This window comes from Rhipicephalus sanguineus, chromosome 2, assembly GCF_013339695.2.
Source record: "Rhipicephalus sanguineus isolate Rsan-2018 chromosome 2, BIME_Rsan_1.4, whole genome shotgun sequence".
NCBI classification, from domain to species: Eukaryota; Metazoa; Arthropoda; class Arachnida; order Ixodida; family Ixodidae; genus Rhipicephalus; species Rhipicephalus sanguineus.
Window position 1 is genome coordinate 16693847 of NC_051177.1, and position 23736 is coordinate 16717582.

The 23736-nt window shown below is 42.8% G+C and overlaps 1 protein-coding gene across 1 annotated transcript; it reads left to right on the top strand.

The window, feature by feature from the left end:
* Nucleotides 1-230: 230 nt before the first annotated feature.
* On the top strand, nucleotides 231-23736 carry LOC119382454 (uncharacterized). Its single transcript, XM_037650163.2, has 7 exons — nucleotides 231-414; nucleotides 5327-5558; nucleotides 6198-6317; nucleotides 6806-6884; nucleotides 12188-12219; nucleotides 19775-20015; nucleotides 23335-23736. The coding sequence occupies exons 1-7, from the start codon at nucleotides 323-325 to the stop codon at nucleotides 23385-23387; spliced, it is 849 nt and encodes a 282-aa protein (XP_037506091.1). The 5' UTR covers nucleotides 231-322; the 3' UTR covers nucleotides 23388-23736.

A 23736-nucleotide genomic window follows, 5' to 3' on the forward strand; every position in this document is an offset into this window, starting at 1 on the left:
ACTAATAGAATTAAAATATAATGTTTTGATTTGCCGCTAACGTTTTCTTGTTCGTGGTCTAGCTAATCTACTAATGCAAATAAAGTACAATAATTACATACATTTTAAGATATAGTAAATTATAAAAATTACTTTATATTTATAGAACTTCTAATGAATTGCAGTTTTTTTTTCATGGGTGGTTTGTTTTTTAGTTTTGGTGCGGAGCAGTTCTTGTTTTGGTGCGGGGATTTTAAAGAGCATCGGCGGCCTGTTCGCATCGGTCCGCCCACTGGTTCATGCCAGTCGTTCGTGTTTATTTTTTGCCGACGCAGGTTCGAAAATGGCCACGGGAGACATCAGGAACAACCTCAAGATGCTCAGCGCAGAAATCCGCAGCGTCAAAACACCGTCGGCTCTCGTAAACCTCGAAGGGTGAGAAGGCTGGAGCTATAAACCTCCCAACAACCCTGGTTTCAGATTACAAGCGAGCTCACCCTATTTCGAACGCACGCTTGTTGTTATGCACATTTAACGCTTTCAGACGTTGCCTTCTCGTGATTGCTTTTAGAGTTGGTGTTGAAGCGATCATGCCGCAGCTCTATGTGATGTGATTTTTTTTTCTTGTTTTTATTGACAACGATCGCTCTGCAATGCGAAAGAGATGCGGCTGTAAATAGAGCATGTCGTTGGCCTCATTGTGTCATACTGGTATGCACTCGCATTGTGTACACCTTTCAGCGCTGTGGATATCTTATCGTTGGCGGCTAAATATTGTGCTTGGTATGCTCTTTCTCTCTTTCGGGTGAGTTCATCGCTGCTTGGGCAGCGATGAACTCACTCCTCTTTGATAGCGTAGCTGTCACCGGGAGCGGGTTGTGTTTTTTGCTTTTTTTTTTTACTTCGCTTGCCGCTACACGGCACGTGTAACTGGCAAGTGGAGGCCTTAGGAGAGCACCTTATATCATAATGTATCAGGCAGGGTAGGATCTCAGGGTAAAGTGGGGCATCAGAGCCGGAACAGGGGTAGTCTGTAGGCTCGAGCCTGCAAGTATCCTTTTTTTTTAATGACAATAATTTACCGTTTTGCTGCCGAAGATTGCATTTAATGTTCCTCTAATTTAATGTACGCAAGCACTTCTGTATTTCGCGTCCGCCGAAATGCGGCTGCTGCGCCCGAAAACTGAAACCGACAACTAGATGCCTAGTAGCGTCAATTGTTGCCGCAAAGTTGCCGCAATGTTGCGAGTGTTGCTATAACGTTGCAAACGTTGCTTCCACGTTCTGGCAACAATGCGTGCTATTAGAAATATGTGGTACTCAACCACACCATAGCCACCACTACGAGTTAGTCAAACTCAATTATGTATAATGTGCATGCACTGCCTTGTGTGTCACAGTTTGGAATTCGCATGACGCTTAAAATTAGCTGAATGTCATGTCTAGTTATGCGCTTTTGGAAAAAGTCAGTTTCGCCACAAGGGCGAAGCAATGAATGGGATAGCAAGAAATTGGAATGGCACACGTAGAACGACAAGCAGCTCGAAATTCGCTGCGCGGCGCTCAAGCATAAAGGACGCTCGAAAAGAAGACACACAGGACGAGTGCGAAATAACAACTGTCACAGCTCGACACATACAGCGCACTGCTCAAACATAAAGAAGGACACTCGAAAAGAACGCACAGGTATACACAGAATAAACACGAACTAACAATGTTCACAGTTGTTACTTTGTGTTTGTGCAGTGCGCTGCAAGTGTCTACTATGCACAACCGAACACTCTTGGATATTCTTTTTTTCTTCCTTTTCCTTTTTTTTTTTTGAAAACTGCATTCGACATTGTGTGCTCACTGTTCCACATCGTGAGTGCGTACAGAAAGGAGCCACTTTTACTTTTTGTCTCAAGAGCAGTTTTCAAATTGAAAGGAACTCTAGGAGCGTTGCTTTAAAGTGCGCCCTTCGCGCCATCTCGCGGGTGATAAAACGCACTAAAGCACCTCCTGATCTGCTGTGAGAATACTGTTGTGTTGCGTTAAGTCAGTAAATTTTTTATAAGCATGCACTTACCCGACTTTTGAGACATTTTTGGATCTGCGTACCGCCAACGGTAAATGGTATATATAAATAGCTCGCCGTTAGTATGGTGGCAGACGCATAGCACGTGGTAGAGTTGGCTAACGCGGTGAGCTGCGGAGCGAGAGGTCAGCTCAAATTGCCGGTCACGCGCTTCGGATTTTTTTCTTCTGATTTATTTTTCTTTATGACATTTTTATATATATGCATACATATCCATATACGAGACATGACGGTGATGGCAAGAACCTGCCGAGAGTGTCCATATAATTGCTATCACAATAAAAATAAGCGTTGATCGATGGCTGTCATTGGTCGCTCCTTGGTGAGTAAGTATTGATCACTGGCGGTTGTAAATAATGCTTACAGTGTAAAAATATGTCAAAAAAGAGGGTTTTGTGCCATCAGCTTGTGCGTGTTTGTTGTTGTGTAGTAAACTGTACACTTATACATTAGGGTTTTCACAACTTTAGTTGTTGGATCAATTTGTTAGAATGTGCATCACATTTTCTCGTTCTTTGCTACTGAGGAAATTGTGTACCAGTTACAAGTGATGCTTACTACATTGGAAGTTAAGAATCCTCCCATGAAACCTGCTTAATTGGTCGTGTTAGGTTATTAATGACAGATAAGAATACCTTACCACATCAGTCACGTTTCAATGGACGCGAATGAGAAACACTCATGTAGTTGGATGAAGGACCACAGATGGTGAAATTTAATCCGGAGTCACCCGCTATGGCAGGCCTCAGATCATGGTTTTGTAAAGTAATATCCAACAATTTAATCTTTTCTTTATTATTGAAAAACCTTATCTTCAGTAACTTGTATGGATTTTTATATTGCAATTTATTGTTGGGCTATGCCCTGTAGAGATGGTGCATATTGGCACTACCTTCAGAAGGGTTTCCACTTGGGCTTTTTGGTTTTCCATTTGCACGTGTATTGTTGCGCATAAAGGACACAGACAACAAAGGAACACAGTGACACACACGAAGCAACAGGGGTGTTTGAAAGGAAAGACGTTCACCGACATGCCTCATCCACCTTACCGAACGAGTGCATTTGCTGGGGGACGTTCAAGTGCTCTGCCTTGGTCCAAAATTTGTCGTGCCAGGCAAAAAAAAAAAAAATACACCACCAGAACTACTTTCCTGTGTCCAGCACGTTTCCCACTTCGCTTCAGAAAATGAAGCCTGAAAAAATTGGGCTCCATGTGTGTCACTATGTTCCTTCCTTGTCTGTGTCCTTTATGCGCAACAATACATGGACAATACCTTATGGGTGAAGACTCTGTGCTATGGAAGCTGCTTTCTTGCAGCTTTGATTGTGGGCGCGGTTGGGCAAAACTGTTTTCTTTCCTTCTCTCCCCTATAATGAGGATGATGCTAAGCGTTACAAAGTGACCTGATCAGCAAAATATTCATTACATAAGAGTACCACGTATTTTGGCTATACCACTGCCTTGAACATGCTCAACTTTTGCACAAAGGTCATATAGTTTAATACAGTTGTATGCATTATTTATATATTTTGCCCGAAATACATTGAGTTGGCAGTGCTCTCCACATTTGGGGTGAACATGCGAGCACTTGGCTTCGCTCCACTGAGTGTCAGTGCAGCCATTGGGGCCACACCATGAAGCATATCTGGGCATACTCAGTGGATCATAAAGGCCCTGTTTTGCGTCCTCTGCTACACTGTCCAGGCATGCCAGGCTCCCATTCCCGTGAAACGAACTTCACTTGCATGAGCATACAGTTTTGTCTGTTATGCCAGCCTAAGCACGGTGAAGAGGTATGTGGGATTACCCACCCTCAGTCAAATTAACCATGTCAAGGCCAGCAAACTGTTGCGCTTTCACTCAGAATGGATTGGCTTCTTTCATATCTGCAGGTAATGTTAATAAAAGGCAAGAAATTTTTACAGAACATTGCCAATGCATCTCATTGATCCGAAAATGATGAAACCATGTGTTTATCTTAAGCACTGTTCACAAATGCAGGGCTGTCTTCCCCACTGTGACAATATTACAAGGGCGAATTAGAAAGTCTTTGCCCCTATTCTTTATTAGCCAAAATAAGGTACATACAGGTAATTACAAATGTATGTACTATGTTACGTACCTTACACTATTTTTTCACGTAGTCCTAGCCCAGGTCAGATATTTCTCCCATCGCAGCATTCAATTTGGGACGCCCCTGTGGTAGTCAATGACACATGCTGCCTCCCCAAACGCTCATTCTCATGCAAACTATCACAGCCTTTTGCGGATGGTGACGACACAACCACCTCACACTTCTCAAAGCAAGACACTGCTCCCCTTACATAGGCTGCATCTTTCTGTGGATTTGTGTGGGCGTTTGTTCTTTGCTCCTTAAAAAAGAAATCGCACATCGTTGCTCGTGTACCATAGACGTGTGAAGCACAACCACCACTTTCAACAACTGACAGCAGCGCCATGCCACGGAGCTGCCGGCAGATAAGGCTGGGCCGAGAAAGTTGCACTGCAGGGAATGGATATGCAGTTGAATTTACAGCCATAATTTGGCTAAAAAAATATGGGCAAAGACTTTCTAATTCACCCTCGTACAATGAAAGCAAAGTTTTACAGAGGGCTATGTAGGCTTGGCACAGTCAAGCAATGTAGCAGATGACACTAAGCCATGCCTCTAAGTGCCATTGAATCTGCGCTGGTTTGCTTTGATGCATGGCTGCACTGGCACTCCATGGAGTGAAGCCATGCACTTGCATGTTTGCCCTTTAAATGAAAGAGCCTGTGCATCATCATTGATGATGCTAAACAGAATGGCAGATGGCACAACTGTGTTACTCAGTGAACTTGACATTTCTTGTTTCGCCGCAGACTGTGTATACTTGTGATTTATTAACGCGACAGTGTTAAAGAGCCTGTGTCAGAGGATTTCCGCCGTCTGAAGTGTTGTCTGTGAGTGAAAAATCATGATAGTATGTGGGGGAGTTCAACCCCCCCACTTCCTAAAATTTTTCAATTTTGCATGTGTACGTGTATATATATACATGCACACATACAAATGCACACACGAACATACATAAAAGGTCGAACGCCCCCCCCCCCCTCTCGAAACTCTGAAAAAGTTTACAGCGCCCTGCTCGAGATAGCCAGTGCACGACGTAATTCCCACAATGCTTAAGGTAAATGTCCTCTAAGTTTTTATGAACATTATACGATATGATTTTCTCTGAATTTTTTAGTAGTGTTTCTCCTGAATTTTATCTCAATTGATGCTGCAGGATGATGGCTGGTGATGCAGAGGTTTACCTGCCAATCTACGACTACCTGTTTCAGTGGTATAGCACACGTTTGGCCAACGAAATATTACGGAGAGACCTCAAACTGCCCCCATACAAGCACAACAGGACAAAGTTTCTCGAAACAATGTACCTAGTGCTACGAGAGCTCTTCCAATGGAAACCTCCACTGAGTACTTCACAGTTTTTCTCATCTGGCTTTGCTGAGAAGAAGGTAAGCTCTCACTTCTTTATTCTGTGTAGCTGTTACGGAAAGGTCCTGCTGTGTGTATGGCTGGCATCTGGGGCCAAAAACTGTCATTATGTCAATGCAGGAGTAGATTAGGATCACGGAAGAGTCTGTTGTAACACTTGATAGCTGCACCATAGGTCACACAAAATTATGTGAACATCACGCTTGTCAACCTCATTATTATTGACCTGGTTATCAGTGATGATGCGGTACTCAAGGCGGTTTCTTGAGTGGTACACTGCAAGAGTTTGTTCTCTTATCTGTGTCTTAAATTAGCATCAGTGGCATTTGCAACTTTAATTCTCCTGAGATGCATAATTGGCATTTTTGCAGCTATATGTCAAAGAAAATGTTTTGGCTTAATCACAACAATTATTGTGAGCACCTGCAAGTATTTCAAGATGTTCAGACTCAAATTATGCGTTGTCTAGTCCATCATAGTAATGCTGCAGTGCGGTATTGTGAGACTGTTATTTCAGAAAAATGTCAATTTTGGATCATAAGCATGGTAGCATTTGTGCAGTGTAGCACAGTTGACAGCTGAAATTCCTGTGACCAATCAGTGCACTCTTCCTGCCATGTAGATGAACATGCACTTGCTGATTCACAGTTCTTGTTCAGATAATCATGTGCAGGGACATTGTGAAGCTGATTAAAGAGTACAGCGGCTCCCAGAAGTCAGTGGCTGCCACAAGTCCTGCCAGCGCAGCTGCCAGGCCAAGGGCGCAAAAAGTGCCTGCTGTAAGGACCCTCTTGGCTTCCCACATCTTCAGGAGTAATGACACGATATTTCTGACTAAACGAAAAAGACGGCCAATTTTTCTAAGGGGCTCACCTATATGTTAGAAGCAACCAAATGAATTGAACAGGCAATTAGGCATAGAGGACGTGAATTGCTGTCCTTAACTGCAGTACACCAATTGTGACGCAAATTAAAATGAATTGAAGTGGACGAAAAATCACTCATTGTCAGTGGGATCAGAGTCCACAACTTTCGAATTACGCATCCAATGCACTACCAATTGCTCTGTTTTATTCATATTGTCCGGCAACGAATTTCGCGAAGATGGTAGAATTGCATGACCATTCGAAACACACTAACATGCATTCTTTGGGCCATCCCAGAAAAACAAATAACCTTCGATGTGCAATTTATCATAACTTAGTGATGCTTCCTTGCCTTGCTGTCTGTCAGACTGACATGTGTTTCTTTGTTTCTCCTGCCACAGGCCAAATCAAGTGCTGCTATGTCAAAGGCCGGCTTGCAACCAGCAGCTCCCCCTAATGGCTCTGTCAGCCGAGACAAACGTACGTGTAGGCATCGTGCATGTTTCTTTCACTTGCTTGATCCTTAGCTGCTTAGTAATGTCAAACTTGGGCCTAGTCAGTTCTGCATCATTCAAGTGAAATTGTGCAACAAATACCAAAGAAAACGATGTCAACAAGCGCTGATTTTCAACTTTGAAAGGCTGTGTTCAGATAAGAACGTCGGTGCATGTCTGCAGACCTCCTTTAATTTCGCTGAAAAAAATATATTTTGCGGTTCGAGTCCCCAGGGCCACGAAGCCATTCTTAGTTTTGCGAAAAAAAATATTGCCTTAGTAAAAAAAGATTTGGAAGTCTCCACTCAGCAGAACCACTTTTTGCAAATTGTGCGAAAATGGGATTTTGATGAGGTCCTACAACATAAATATTGTAGCTGTGATTCTCAAAATATTTCTTGGCATACTATGTGTAACGTATGTTTACCAAATGTTGTTATCTTGCAGTCTTGTTGCATGTATTTTATAAAAAAAAATCACAAATATGGCACAATGCTCAATAACGCTCTAGTTTGATTTTTTGCTTCGCGTCTATAATAGTCATAATTTCCAAAATTTCCCAGAGTGTTGCCACGCATTAGTTTAATAATTCTGTTAAATATGATTGCCGACAATGATGTCAAATGCAAACCAAAAATTCATAAATGAAGGCATGTCTATAAAAATGTAATATTTTAAAATGCAATTAAATAAAAAAGCCATCTTCTATTTTCTTTAATCTCCCCAGAATTAAAGCCCAGTGCGTGCTCTCACTGAATCTGTAAAAACATGTGGTATTATTTGTGTGAGATCAGAGTTGCAAGGCTGTCAAAGTGCCCAAATTGACGTTCCCGCACAACCACTTAAATGAGTGAGCATGTTGCTATTGTTGCCGTTGTCATAATTCGTAGGTCTTAATTATGTTCTCTAGTGTTCACGAAACATCGAAATGACAGAAAAAAGACAAAGTGTTGCTTTTAAAGGCAAATTTGTTTATATGTGTGTTTGTAGTCATCGTAGTATTGTTCCTGGTGAAAGCAATTATGGGAAAAAGTTCGTCTAGGTACACACTCAAGTTGGGTTTTCGCATGCCACAGTTTCTTCAGCCCTAATGCACATAGGACACGAGACAGGCATTGAAAGAAGTAAAGTGTGGGATTGGGCTAGTTGGTATTCCATTATTAAACTGCTCAGCGCAAAAATTTTACACGGTACACATACAAACGACGAGGACAAGTGCAGACTTCCAACTGATTTTTATTACAAATACGCACACATATATAGGCTACAGACCAGAATAAGATCACATGCTTATCCAGGCACTTAAAAAAAAAGAAGAAAAAAAAGGTGCATCTGTGTCTGTCAAAAACTTTGTTCCTGAGAAAAATGCTGTTGAGGAGCTAAACTTGGTCACTTACTTAACAGAAATTTCTCCTCTTATGATGGCGGTGAAGTGAAACGTCATTGTCAGACGTCCTACGTCATGCGCAAGGAGGCGGAAATCGTTGGTGCCGTCTCCAGGAGACTTCCTGCGCAGACCCAGTCTTCCTTCAATGCCTGTCTCGCATCCTGTGTGCATTAGGGTTGAAGAAACTTGCAAGCAAAAGCCCGACTCGAGTGTGCTGCTAGACGAACTTTTTCCCATAATTGCTTTCGCCAGGAACAACACTACGACGAGTACAAACACTCATATGTACAAATTTGCACTTTAAAGCAACACTTCGTCTTTTTTCTTTCAATCTGATGTTTTGTGAACACGAGAGAACATATTTAAGACCTAAAAATCATGACAATTGCAACAATAGCTACATGCTCGCTCACTTAAGTGGTTGCGCGGGAACTTCAATTTGGGCACTTTGGTGGCTTTGTAACTCTGATCTCACACAAATAATACCACATGTTTTTACAGATTCAGTTAGAGCACGCACTGTGCTTTAATTCTGGGGAGATTAAAGGAAATCGAAGATGGCTTTTTTTTTATTTGCATTTCAAAGCATTGCATTTTTATAGACATGCCTTCACATATGCATTTTTGGTTTGCGTTAGACACCATTCTCGACAATGATATTTAAGGGGGGACATGGGTCCTGAAATTTTTTTTTTAATTCTTTGTCGATTGAGATGAAACTTGCGGAGTTTATGCATATTTGTGTGCAGATTTCAAATATGCAATTATTTTTCTAGTATAACATGTAGTTTTTAAAATATCAAACATTTCACATGCTTTTTGGGAGCCCCAGTTTGCCTAAACTGAGAGAGTTACAAAGTAATTAAGCACATCAGAATGACCTGCAATGAGTACAGAGTGCAAGAAAACAAGAATGGATGTTCTAAACCCATTTGAACAAAAGTTATGGCACGATGAACATTCCAAATTAGTCTACTCCAAGCTGGGATTTCAGCCACAAATATTCAACATGCCACAACTTTTGTTCAAATGGGCTTAGAACATCCATTCTTGTTTTCTTGCACTCTGTACTCATTCCAGGTCATTCTAATGTGCCTAATTACTTTGTAGCTCTCTCAGTTTAGGCAAACTGGAGCTCCCAAAATGGCACATGGAATTCAAAAACTACACATTGTACTAGGAAACAAATTGCATATTTGAAATCAGCACACAAATATACATAAACTCAGCAAGTTTGATTTAAATTGGTAAAGAATTGTAAAAAAAGTTTTCAGGCGCAGTGTCCCCCCTTAACGCAATTATTAAACTAATGTGTGGCAACACTCTGGAAAATTTTGGAAATTCTGAGTATTATAGACATAAAGCAAAAAAAACGGAAACTAGAGCATTATTGAGCAATTTGCCATATTTGCGATCTTTTTTTCATAAAATATGGGTAACAAAACTGCAAGATAACAATATCTGATAAACATACGTTACTCGTAGTATGCCAAGTAAAAGTTTGAGACTCACAGCTACAATATTTATTCTGTAGAACCTCGTCAAAATCCCATTTTCGCGAAATTCGCAAAAAGTAGTTCTGCTGAGTGGAGACTTCCGAATTTTTTTTACTACGGCAAAATTTTTTTTTCCCGAGTCTAAGAATGGCTTCATGGCCCTGGGGACTCTAGACGCAAAATATATTTTTTCAGCAAAATTAAAGGGGGTCCGCGGACATGCACCAACGTTGTTATCTGAACAGACCCAAAGCTTTATTACATATGAGAAATATGGTTGGAGAAACAAACAAAGAAAGAAGGTTAACACAGGAAAAAAAACGTTGATGGAATGTGATGATCATTACACATGGCCCTTTAATAATGTCACAATGGTAAGAAGCAGAGTTGCCAGTTCCACTTATAATAAGCAGACTTGGGCTTGTTTTTTCGCCGAATCGCTTGTAGAATTTTCCAGTCACTTGTTGCGTTTTTGGGCTTATTTGCGTTTTTCCAGCATATATAGTTATTTTAATGATATTCCATTCACTAGTAGCGCGTTTGTCGTTCACTAATAGCATGTTTGTCGATGACATTGAGTAGTTGAGTGTTGAAGTCAAACACACGTTGGGGTAATCAACAAGTAACGTTAATTATGCACTGGCAAACGTGCATTCAGCCGAATGGAGACTACACTGGAGACAATGTTAAAAAGTAAATATGTGATTTCGCTCATAGTTGCACATATTTTCACTGTACAAAAATATTAAAGCGATTTTCCCAGCTCCCCTTCATATTTGAGCAACATTTTTTATTATAGCTAAAATATTTTCAAGAAAGCCGCTTTTTTTGAGCTTCGCAAAAGTTGCGCTGCTTTTTTGGGGCTTGTCTTGTGATGATTATTTGCTTGTTAGCGCAGTAGCATCTGGCAACTCTGGTAAGGTTTTCTAGCAGTTCACTGTCACACATGTTGGTGCACACCTCTGTTTGAACAAACCTAGATTATTAGCAGACATCACAATCAGTGCACACGTTTAATCATTGAGGCTGCCCAGATGGCACATGAAGGCATACCATGTGTCAATGAGCCAACCATCAATTTATCACAGAAAGAACTGTCTTCTTTAAAGGGGCCCTGCAACACTTTTTCAGCATGGTCAGAAAATGCTGCCGATCGGTAGTCGAGGCTCCCGAGAACACGCGAGCCAAACACTATAGCGCTGCACGCGGCCTGGGAGTAACAATAAATTTGCAAAGTCAGCTAAAAAGCGCTTCCTCTTTTCTCGGCAAAAAATGATGCTTACGGCATCACAGGCAGGTTCCATGCCATTGGCTGGTTTGAACATGGTGCACTCGGTAGTTACTGTGGCTGCTACGAGAGGCCGCCACTCACCCATGCATGCGCGCAATCGCACTGAAACACGCCACGCGTTCGAAGAAGAAAAAAATAAATAAAATGTGCTCAAGGTCAGGAGGCGCGCGTGACGTACCTTCTTCCCTAATGCTATCCCCCCCTGCTTAGCTTCCGGTGCTTTCGTCGGGGCGAGAGAAAGCATTTAGTACAGCGTGCGACAAATCTTTGTAACTGCACTCGTACTGGACGGATTCTAAAGGTTTTTGTGGCGTTCGATTCGTGAGGCAATAAGTTCCTTTAGTGAAGCCATTCCATGGCTACTTGGAAAAGTGTTGCAGGGCCTCTTTAAAGGAGCAGGTATAATGGCAATAGCTAGTCACACTTCGTTGGCATTTGTTCCTGTGTCAAACTTCGGTTTCTTTCCACAACATGTAGTACATTTTTCTCATATATAGTAAAGATTTCCAGTTGAAATTCAGTGCTTGTCCTCATCAAACAGTTTACATGTTCAAAGAAAAACAAGATTTTAACATTGCAAGCAGAGAGCATTATGAAAAAAAAAATCAGAGGTGCAGTGAATGTGCATGAAACAATGATGAACTTTACTTTTGAAAGATGTTCTTAAGAGAAGGGTTTATGTATAACACTGCAGCTGACTAATTCAAAATTCCAGGACATCATTCCTTTGTTTGCGTGATGCAATAAAAATTTGTATTATCCAAGGTAGGCGCCAATGTCACCCAGGACACAACTGCAAGTTATAGAAGTACACCTGTGCACAGATACAAACAAAAAGAGCTGTCCTGTTTGCCAAAGCTGCAGGTGTGCTGTGAGGCCGTGCCTGTGTGACCATCTTGAATATGTACAAACATTGATTGTCCTCCATGCCACACTGCTCCACTCTTTAAAGACAAAGTTTGAATGAATTATATTAAAGGAAAGGTTTGAATAATAAGCAACTCTAGTGAAATTTGATTAGTTTCAGTCATGAAAGTTTGAATTGGGCTGTGATAACTTTGTAAAGTGAAACTATGTTATTGCATTTTAATATTGCATTTCTTTGTTCTTTTTAGCGCTATCATCCAAAGCAGTGCTCAGTGCAAAAGTGAGTTGAATTTTTCTCTTGAAATACTGTATAGCTTTCATTTCTTCTCATTTTGACAATTAGCCGTAACCACCAGATGCAGCAGGAATGTATGTTTGTACTCGTCTCTGCTGGTCATTTCACTTGCAGAGAGTTGCCGCTGAAGTTGCAATATGCAAGATGTTTTCATCCTCCAAGACCCTGTTGAAAATGGCTCCTGCATGCCACTATTCCTAACATTGCAGAGTTGTCATTGTTGCACATTTCACTGTCTTTAATGTGATATATAATTATTAGCTGTCCCAAGAAAATGGGAGCAACTATCATTCACTTTGCAATTGAGTTTGAACAACTTATGTCCTGAAAAATTTTGGTAAGTTTCTTTAATGTGATCAGCATCCCTTGCCTACTCAAGCCACATTTTGTCTATCTTGTGTATCTACCTATGTACCCTTTTTTCTCTGTTAGTATTTGATTAAAAAAGGTCCTCTGAAGTTACCTGTCATTGAAATGGTATTGTTGTGCGGGACGTGAGTGCGGCTGGGAATCAGCACACAGAAGCAAGTAGTGCGTCCCTGAAGAACAAGCAACAAATAACTTTTATTTCTGTGATCGTACAGCTCTACAACTCGGTTGCGCACCCTTGCACTGCTTTCCTTTCTTGCACACAATGTGATAAGATTTCACCAACACTCAAAGATGGGAAAGGGTGTCTGGCTGCTGCTCTGCGACCGTGAGGCTGCCACATCACTTCCCCTCCTAGTGAGTTAGCGAACATTCACAGGACGATTCAAATTGTTCACAGGTCCATATGACAGGGCGCCCTGGAGACTTATTCACTGCGTGTCCTTGTGACTTGGCGTGTTTGAACGAGTAGAGCCTTGGAGGGTGGTGTCACAGATGATGGTGCATGTGAAACGGTGTCTGCATCTTCAATGTGCGCTGGCTTCAACCAATCGAGTGATACCACTTCATGACGACTGCTCACGTCGATAGTGAACTACTTCTTACCTCGACGTAGCACTCGGAATGGCCTGTCATGTGGTGGTTGGAGTGAGTGATGGACTGCGTCATGGCGCACAAACACGTGTGTGCATGAAACGAGTTCTGACGGTACATACACTGCGCGTGGCGTTAGCCGTCGCAGTGGCGTAGGGCAAAGGTTTTCCATTTTGTCTCGTAGCCTAAGTGCGTAGGCTGCACTGGCTGTACAACCGTCTTGCGGACTGCCCATGAAGAGTTTTCCAAGAAGGCGTAGTGTCGTTCCGTAGACCACTTCGGCCGCGCTGCAGCCGATGTCTGTTTTGACAGCTGTCCAGATTCCCAAGAGAATGAGTGGCAGTGCCTCCATCCAGCTGTGCTCTTCTGTTGCGGCGAGTGCATACTTGAGCTGGCGGTGGAAACGTTCCACCATGCTGTTGCTAATTGGGTGCCAGGTGGTTGTTCTGGTGCAAGAAGAACCAAGGAAACGTGTAATGCTGGCGAAAAGTGATGATTCGAACTGCCTTCCACGGTCCGTTGTTATTATGTATGGTGTACCGAAACGAGCAACCCAGTGGTGCAAAAAGGCGTGGGCAACCGTGTCAGCAGTGAATCCACTATAGGTATGGCCTCAGCCCAGCGCGTGGATCTGTAAATGCACGTCAGTAAATAGGCATGTTCTTGGCAAGGTGGCAGAGGTCCGACAATGTCGAGGTGTACATGGTCGAAGCGCACGTCTGGAGGCGCAAACTTTGCCAATGGGGTTGCAGTATGTCGATGAATTTTGGCACGCTGACACGGTATGCATCCTCTTGCCCAGCAATGCACATCTCGGTTGATGCCTGGCCAGATGAACCTTGCTGTGAGCAACTTTTGCGTAGCTTTGATTCCAGGATGTGATAGCTTGTGAACAGAAAGAAAAATGCAGCGACGTAGATTGGCAGGCACGAATGGGGGTGGGTGGCCTGTGGAGGTGTTACAGCAAATCTGGTCGCCTGATCCCGGAATCTGCATCCACTGTAGCTTGAGGGCCGTTTTTGTTGTTAGGAGGCTTTTTAGAACTTCGTCTTCTCTTTGGGCTGCTGTCACCGCGTTCTGGATCGTTGGCTGCGTTTATAGCGCTCCATGACAGGGCGTCGGCAATGACGTTGTCTCTCCCTTTTATGTGGCGGATGTCTGTCGTGAACTCGGAGATGTATGCCAGTTGCTGAAGTTCACGGGCTGTGTGCGTGCCACCGTCTGAACGCATAGAGCGAAGAGCATAGGTCAGTGGCGTATGGTCAGTTAAAATGAAGAACTCGGCACCTTCCAAGAAATGCCGGAAGTTGCGTACACTTGAGTAGACTGCTAACAGTTCGTGCCCTAAGGTGCTGTTGCGGCACTCAGTAGGTTTTAGCTTCATCGAGAAGAATGCAGTTGGGTGCCATGTACCGTTGCTCAGCTGTTGCAACACGGCACCGATCTCTGACTGAGGCATCGACCATTAAACACTGGGGAATTCCTGGCCGTGGGTATGCCAGGAGAGCCGCATTTGCCAAGGCCTGCTTGCTTTGGTTGAAAGCCCTTTTCGCTTCTTCGCACCAAGGCAGGTCATTTGAACATCCTTGCATTGCCTTGAGTAGTCTGTGAAGTGGTTGTATGATATGGGCGCATTTAGACACAAGCGGCGGTAGAAGTTTAGCAATCCGAGAAATTCACGTAGTTAGCGCTTCATGGTTGGCAGTGGGAAGTCTTGTACGGCCTGCACTTTAGATGGGTGGGGTCATACTCCCGAGTTCGAAATGATGTGGCCCAGAAATGATAACTCGGGCACGCCGAGTTCACTCTTGGCCGCGTTCACGATAACGCCGTGCTCAGGCAGGCGCTGAAAAACAATCCGCAGCTGCTCTTCGTGTTCTTCTGCAATAAACAAGTCGTCCAGGTAACATAACAAAAATTGAGGCCTCGTAGAACACCGTCGATAAACCTTTAGAACGTTTGACCTGCGTTGCGGAGGCCGACAGGTATGCGCAGGAATTCGAATAAACCAAAGGGTGTAGTGATAGCAGTCTCGGGGACGTCTTCCAGTGACACAGGTATCTGGGGGTATGCCCGCATGAGATCAATTTTCGAAAAAATTGTGGCCCCATGCAGACCTGCCAGTATGTCGTGAATATGTGGCACGGGGTACCTTTCGGGTGTTGTGGCACTGTTCAGTGCTCGATAGTCCTCACAAGGGCGCCAGTCACCCGATGACTGCTTAGGGACCATGTGCAGGGGAGATGCCCAAGGGCTGGAAGACGGTTGGATGATGCCCAACTCCAACATATGGTCGAATTCCTGCCATGCCACCACCAGTTTTTCAGGCGACAATCGACGTGGTCGAGCGTGAACTATGAAGATCCATCTATGAAGGCTACTATGAAGATCCATTGTAGCGTTCTCTGTAGGCCCAAACTGACAATTAGGGTGCGGTTTTCGTATGTGGTGATGACCATGTTGTTGACTGCTTGCAGATGTGTTCGGGCGCTTGCGGTCCACGGGCGATGCTGGGAGTACGCTCATTTCAGCGCCTGTGTCGACGAGGAAGCGCAAGCCGCTCTTACGGTCGTTTAGGAACAAGACTGATGAGTGACGTTCTTCTATGGTGGCAGCGCTGGTCGCCTTCAGCGTCTGCCCGGGGCATTTCCCAAGAGCTCGCACAGTGGTGCACATTTGCGTGCAGCATTGCCGAACTTGCAATGGTACCAACAGAGCTTTTGGCGTTTCATAGGTGACTGCAGAGCCATTCTGACTGGTTGACCATGACGCGGTATGGAGGGCAGTCACGGAGTCCACGAGATTTCGTTCATCTCTTGAAGCCTGTCATGTGGAGACGGTTCGCTTGTGACGGCCGCGACAGAGGTGGGAGCTACTGCCATGAGCTTGTTGGCTAACTGGTCTAGTTTGGATGGATCGTTTTCATTTGAGGCAGTCATGACCAATCTGACATTTGGGGGAATTTTCTGTAGAAATATTTCTCTGAGCAGAAGGCTGTCGAGACTATCCACTTTGTTGCCCACTAATTGCTGCATATGATGCAGCAGCTGGCTTAGCGTTCTGTCACCGACGTTGCCTTCATGGAGAAGCTGTCGGAGCCGTTGGCTTTCGGGAGGCGTGACCCTGCGAATGAGTGTTGCCTTCAACGCCTTGTAAACGTTGTCTGCTGGTGGGGAAAGCAACAGGTCTCGAATTTCGCTAGCGGTTGATGGGGGCAGACTGCTCACCACATAATGGCATTTCGTGGAATCGCTGTGATGCGCCGTACAGCGAACGGTGATTCAACCTGAATGAACCACAATGCAGGATCCGCAGTCCAAAAGGGAGGCAGTTGGACATCGACACTGGACAGTGTCGGAATGTCGGTGCCTTGAGGTGTGTCCATAACACTTGCATCACGTCCGGGTCACCAATTGTTGTGCGGAACGCGAGTGCAGCTGGGAATCAGCAGACAGAAGCGAGTAGTGCATCCCTGAAGAACAAGCAACAGCTAACTTTGTTTCCATGATCGTACAGCTCTATGACTCAGTTGTGCACCCTCGCACCACTTCCCTTTCCCGCACACAACACGATAAGGTTTCACCGACAGTCAAAGATGGGAAAGGGTGTCTGGCTGCTGCTGTGCGACCGTGAGGCTGCCACAGCATAATCATGCTGTTGTCAGTCAGTTGTGATCATACTGCTGTTGTCATCTTCCAGCATCTTCATTGCATTGTCATAGTCATCGTCATGTATTCATTGTCATACCCTCATCATGATACCATCATGTTCCTATTTAATGGTGCTGTCGTCATTCAGTCACCACTGTTGTCATACTGTCATCATCATAAAAAAGCCATCATGCATTCATTGTCACACCATCGTCGTGATGCTATCGTCGTGCAGCAGCTGTCAGGCTATCGTCATTATAATATTGCCACCCTGTCATTGTCATGATTTCCATATCATCATACCAGCATAGTCACTACTATCTTCTTCACTCTCTTGACATCATTGCTTATTCATCATTCCGTCATAGTCATCCTCATGTCACCGTTATTCTGCAATGATCATTATTGTCATTGTGGTATCGTGGTACAGTCATTGTCATGCATTTATTGTGATACTGACAGTCACAAAAAACTGTCAGTATCACAATAAATGCATGACAATGACTGTACCACGATACCACAATGACGATAATGATCATTGCAGAACAACGGTGACATGAGAATGACTATGACGGAATGATGAATAAGCAATGATGTCATCATCGTCATTCCAGTTTTGTCACCCGATTCCCTTTATAGTTTCCTCGTGCCAGTGCCATCATGCACTCATCACCAGCCCATTGTCTTCATGCCATAGTCATTGTCAGGATTGGTATTATCATTATCGTTATGTCATTGTCATTTCACTGATGTCATTTTTTCTTCATAATTGCGTTGTTTTGATGACTGATGATTGTATTGTCATCATGCTGTTGACGTTGGAGACCACATATTGTAGCAAAGTGGGCTTATCCTGGAGACAGTGGATGTTGCATATAGCCGAAACAGTTGAAATCTCACATTGACCGCTGCAGATTATAAATAATGATATTGCTACATTGCTTGAATGTAATTACATAAACAAATGGCCATCGTCATGAGATGGGTTCTGCTAAAATTTTCGGGGGGCCAAAGACATTGCTTATCATCGTTGTTGTGTTTGCTATTTATTCGAAATGTTAATGAAAAATAATGGCAGCATAACTTAGCGCACATGAAAAAGCAGTGAAATGTTTCTATGTTACTGCTTTTGAAAACCTTTCCATGTGCACATCTTGAAGGAAATGCCAATTCATAGCACATTTACAAACTGAATGCTCTTATTGAAGTGCAAAAGTGAAAGGTCCTGGGGTGCTACTGAACAGTTGACATCCATAGTATCATGGTAATCATTATTTGAAAGTGCCTTCATGCAAGCTTATTTTGCATGCAAGCACTTTTTGCTTACAATTTGTTAGGAGAACATAGGTGTCTGCCTGCAACGATAACTCAGTATAAACTTTGTGGTTTTGGTCCCCACCTGTGATGGCTGCATTTTGATAGGATGGAACGCAAGAACGCTTGTTTATTTCACATCGGGTGAATACTAAAACACTCAGAGTAGTCAAAATTAATCTAGAATCCCCCACTACAGCCTGCGTTATAGTTGTGTCATGGTTTCAGCACATAAAAATATGCCAAGCCTGCACGGAACACACTGCACTGTCACAGCATATGCAGGAGTGACCTCCTTAGAGCCTGCTGTAAACTCTCTTAGGGCACGCAGTGCAAGTACACTTGTCAGATACCAACTATGTCATAATTCATCATCATATCTTGAAGCAGGGAGGTATACCCACTGCGCATCTGTAAGCCAATATGTGCACCAACACAGCTGCAAACTTTGTCGATACTGTGACTGATGATGGTGAAGAATTTTGGCTGAGCCCTTTGTAATGGGTGGGAAGCATTAAACCTCCCACTTGTCACACAATTCACGTTGTGTGACGCCTGGTGTTATTTGACACCTGCCAATATTTAGGCATGAGCGTTTATTCGAGTGCTTTGAATGTATTCGAATGAATATAACAGAATTCGAATTTGCTTGACACGAATTTAAATTGTACGGAATTTCGAAGTATTCGAAATGACCGAATAGATATAGTTGACCACATGTAACCCTCTGTAAAGATGGTTTCACTGCAGCTTAGGGGTGCTATGCCGTGAAACCATCTATTCAGGAGAAATTTGTACTGCCGCGAAGCCACATTTCAAGGTTAAATTTTTAAAGTTTGAAAGCTTGTTACACCGGCTTATATGTGCTAAGCACAGCAAATTTTAAAACGTAACATATTTTACCCCTTATAAATTGCACCCTACTACTATTCAAATCTTGCTACTATTCAAAGTTGCTTCTACATCACTTCGAACCAAGAAAGTGACATTCGCAATGTGCCTAGTTTCAATTCTTAAAAATACTGTTCAAGTTAGTTCGGTTACGACCAAAATGCTCAGTATCCTTTATAATATGTGATATATACTATTCGAACTATATGATTCGAAATTATTCGACCAAATCACTATTTGCTTCAAATTCGCTTCGAATCTCAAATTTACTATCCGCCCATTCCTATTAATATCACATCTCTTAACGTGATTCCTTGCCCAGCTTGATGCCTGCATAGGGTCTTTCTTGTGAAGAAGTTTCAAGCACTGGTGTGGCTTTCTTTAGTATACTCGACTGCCACGCAGAGTGCCTGGGTTAAAATCCCTCTCGAATCCTGGTTTTGTTTTTTCTCATTGTGCGTGATAGCTGTGATGGATGCTCGTGGCGGTGGTGGACAACTACACCACCAAAATCGGATGTTGTTGTGAGCTCAAAACAGGTTACACTGTAAAACTGGCAATTAACATCAGCATTTTATGCCTTGTAGCATGTAGCCTTGCCTGAATCACCTCTTGTGAACAAAGGCTGCAAGAGCTATACTAGCGTTTTGAAATAAGGGAATTGGTGGAGATTATGAGCAAGTCTCACCTGTCAGTGAAGCAGTTACGCATGTGGCTTTCAGATTGACACACTGCTGCACCATCTGATGGAGGTTCAAAGCAGTGTCAAGGCCCTGAAGGAGCAAATGCTACTGGTCATGAACCAGACTGAGACCATGCTGGACCAAGTGCTGCCTGTGGTTACAGAGATTGTCGACGAACTCTACAAGAAGGAAGCTACAGATGTTGCCGCCATTAACAGCGAACTGAGGCATGATTTGGACAAGGGTGACAGTGCTGTTCAAGAGGGCAGGGCTGCCTCCGGTAAGTTTTCTACACACTGGTTAACTGGCACCCTGTGCTCACCAGAGCTGAGGTGTTAGTGCTTAGTGGTGTCTGTGCCAGTTCTTGTTGACAGCGATACAGTGCTATAGAGCAACAGCATTCAGCAAGACTGGTTGTGCAGTGGATTTTAATGGCATGTCTGTCACATGTCCACCAGCTGTGTGCAGTCCATTAGGTGGCCAGTGTAACTGGAAATCTTCAAATGCAAAACTGTGCACCAAGTGCATGCTGTTTTTGTGTGCAGTGTAGAAAACAGCACTGTTCCACTAAAAAGCCAAATGTGACAAAACATTCCTTTTTCTAAACTGTTTATAAATTACTTTTGTATGCTATCAAAGCACTCTCTGTGTCTAAATGGTCTTGCTGCAGGCCTATTCGCTACATATTTGACATCAGAGTTGCCAGATGCTACCGAGCTAACAAGCGAATAATCGTCACAAAAGAAGCCCAAGAAAAGCAGCGCGGCTTTTGCGAAGAAGCCCTAAAGAAGCGGAAATTGGATGAATTTTCCAATTCTTTAAAATATTTTTAATTATAATATAAAAACCTCACTTAAATACGAAGGGGGGTTGAAAAAATCTTTTTAACTATTTTTTGCAGCGAAAATATGTGCATTTAGGAACGAAAGCACATATATTAACTTTTTAACATTGTCTCTAGGGTAGTCTCTGTTTGAATGCATGTTTGCCAGTGCATGATTAAAGGGATTCTGAAAAAAAATTGGACAAACTGAGGAAAATATCGAAACTCTACTTGGAAGACACGAATTTTTCGATAAACAGAGTTTATTTTGCGTATTTTTGAACAGTTGGCTGTATTTTGAGTGGATTGTCAGCGCATGGCGACTGCACACGAGCGCGAGCCGTGGCGTCATGTTCTCTGAGACGCATGCAGGGTGCACGTGTGCCTGTCCTCCGCTTCTCTTTCTCCACCTCTCCTTTCATCCTCATCCCACTTTTCGCCTTCCACAAAGCCTGGATGCTTTATCCCAGCCGGGAACATTGTTCGCTGCCGATGCTGTTTGTATAGTGATTCTGGGAACCATAGCAGAAGCTGAGTGGGTTGAGAGACGCGGGCGACGGCTGGCATTGTTGGTATGCCCGTTTCAGGTGTATGTAACATCACCAAACGTCGCCTCCTCTAGTTCTCGACATGGCCGCTAGATGTGGCAGTTTGTGAAAAACACATTAAATTCATTATCTCCCTGTAGTTTCTGCCTGAAATGAATGTTGTTTCTATCATTTGCAGCATGCAATCTTTGAATTCGGCTGGAAATCTTGGTGGAAAAAATTTTGCTCGGTATCCCTTTAAGGTTACTTGCCGATTCCCCCAACATATGTTTAACTTCAACACTCAACTACTCACATACATCGACAACCGTGCTATTGGGGAACGTGATAATCATTAAAATATCTGTATTTGCTGAAAAAATGCAAATAAGCCCCCCAAAAAATGCAACAAGCGACTGAAAAATTCTGCAAGTGACTTGGCGAAAAAAGAAGCCCAGATCCGCTTATTATAAGCTGAACTGGCAACTCTGTTTGACATAGACAGTGAGAAAAAAAAATAACGACACAGCACAAAATAAAAGGGACTGACAGTGAACAAGGTTTGGTCTCATGTCCATCCCTTTTCTTTTGTGCTGCCTGTTTTTTTGTGGTCATTATCTATGTAAAATAGTGGTGACGCTGCAGGATTGGTAATTGTAAATTTCTCTCTTATTAACAGCTCTCAGCACATTGGCGGATGAAACAGTCATATGGTAGTTATAAGATATGACATATTTCGAGACCTTGATCTAGCTTTCAAGTTTTTCACTGCCAAATCTCACGAATTTTTCACGAAGTTTATGAAGTGTGGTTCATTTTATGATTCAGAGAATGTCATCTCAAAATGAATTAAAACTAAAGTGTGTTTGCTGAAATGTTTGAATGGAGCTGGAAGAAGAGACTGGAAAAAGAAATTGTGATGGCACTTGCGCTGTCCTCTTACGACAGCACTAGGCACCATATATGCAAGAGTGACCCTCAGATCCCATGGAATCAGTGCCGCTGCTGGTTACCATTAAAGGAGAAAGCTTGGTTTTTTGTGTCACGATCATACCATGTGCATATGCAATGTGGACCTGACCCCCCCCCTGCCCCCCCCAATCCCAGTCATATCCATGGAAGTTTAAAAATTTTAAGTCGGCAGATTGCGTTTTCTTTGTTTGTGATTTTTGTTGCTATAGCTTTTTGTGAAATTTTGTGCACATCTTAATTTGTTGCTGTTGCATCGTTTTCTATAGTATTTTGAAAATTACCCTATTTACTACCTGTACATCATTACTCAGTTCCTAGTTTCATGCCTGACTTACAGCAGTGGATATACAGTCTGCATCATAGGTTCCTCTTGGGAGGAAACACAGCTGCTCAATTGTGTGTAATGTGTATTGATGCCATAGGGCAAACTAACGAAATAAAAAAAGAATCACAGGGGACCGGGCAGAGTCAAGCTGCTGTACAGCAGCTTTTTCCCACCATCCCCTTTCTCTTTTTGAGATGAAATAAAGTTTGATTTGGTTTGTACATTCTTTTCATCCTAGTTTTGTTTCTGAACTATGTATTTGTATCATGGATCACCAACTACCCTCTCATGTACAGTGGAATCTCGTTGATACGTTTTTCATGGGAACCAGAAAATAAAACGTATTGTGCAAAAATTGTATTAACCAAAGTGGTTCAAAGAGGAGGAAAATATGCATACACCATCAGCAACTCACATTTATTGAGCAACATTGAAGTAGCTGGTCAATTTGCACGGCTCATTCTTCTTTTCAGTGCTACTGTGGCCTCAGCGGCTCTGCAACGTGCAGAGCGTGGCTTGTTGGAACGCGGTTTGAGCTAGTACACCGAAGAATAAACTCAGGATGTCTATACATATCGGGCAAAATCCACTTTCGTGATTGTGTTATCCAATTTCGGACAAAAATGTGGTCGTATTAAACTCACGAAAATGCATTACGTATTTCCAAGGGATGCTGGCTGGGAATAAAAAGAAAAATGTATTAGGCCGAAAAACATATTATGCATAATCGTATCAACGAGATTCCACTGTACGTACTTTCATATCCTCTCATTGGTCTGAAAAAGATACTCATTTTTTTTTGTTAAAGACCTTTCTTCACAGACCTTCTAGGTATGTACATATTTTCATTTTGTGCATATCATGATCACATTTGAACCACCTTCTTGCATATTAATCAGACATACTACATTTACCTTATATTACATTTCTTTTTCCTCCTTTCTTTTTTCAGGTGTTGCCGAAGCTATCACTGTCCGCCCTAAAAGTGCAGTTCTCTTGGATTAACGACCCAACCATAGCACAAAGTGCATGCTAAGTTTACAGAATTACCTGACGGGCTAGCAACTGCCATAACACTGGTGTATTCTTGCACCTCAGCTTTGTGTCGGCAGGAGGAGGCAGCTTTTTTCTGTAATTAAGTCCAGATTTCGGTCACACAGCGGTATATTTGCAGCAACAATACGAATCCTTTGTTGCTTCAGTTTTACAGGAAAACCAAAGTGAAATACACAATCTTGTCATTTTTTTATATTTTAAGAAAATATACTTTATCTTTATTCAATAATTTTATCTTTATTCAAGTGCCTTTGTGTCCAAAGACATAAATAAAAGTAAATGTTCTTATTACTATGCA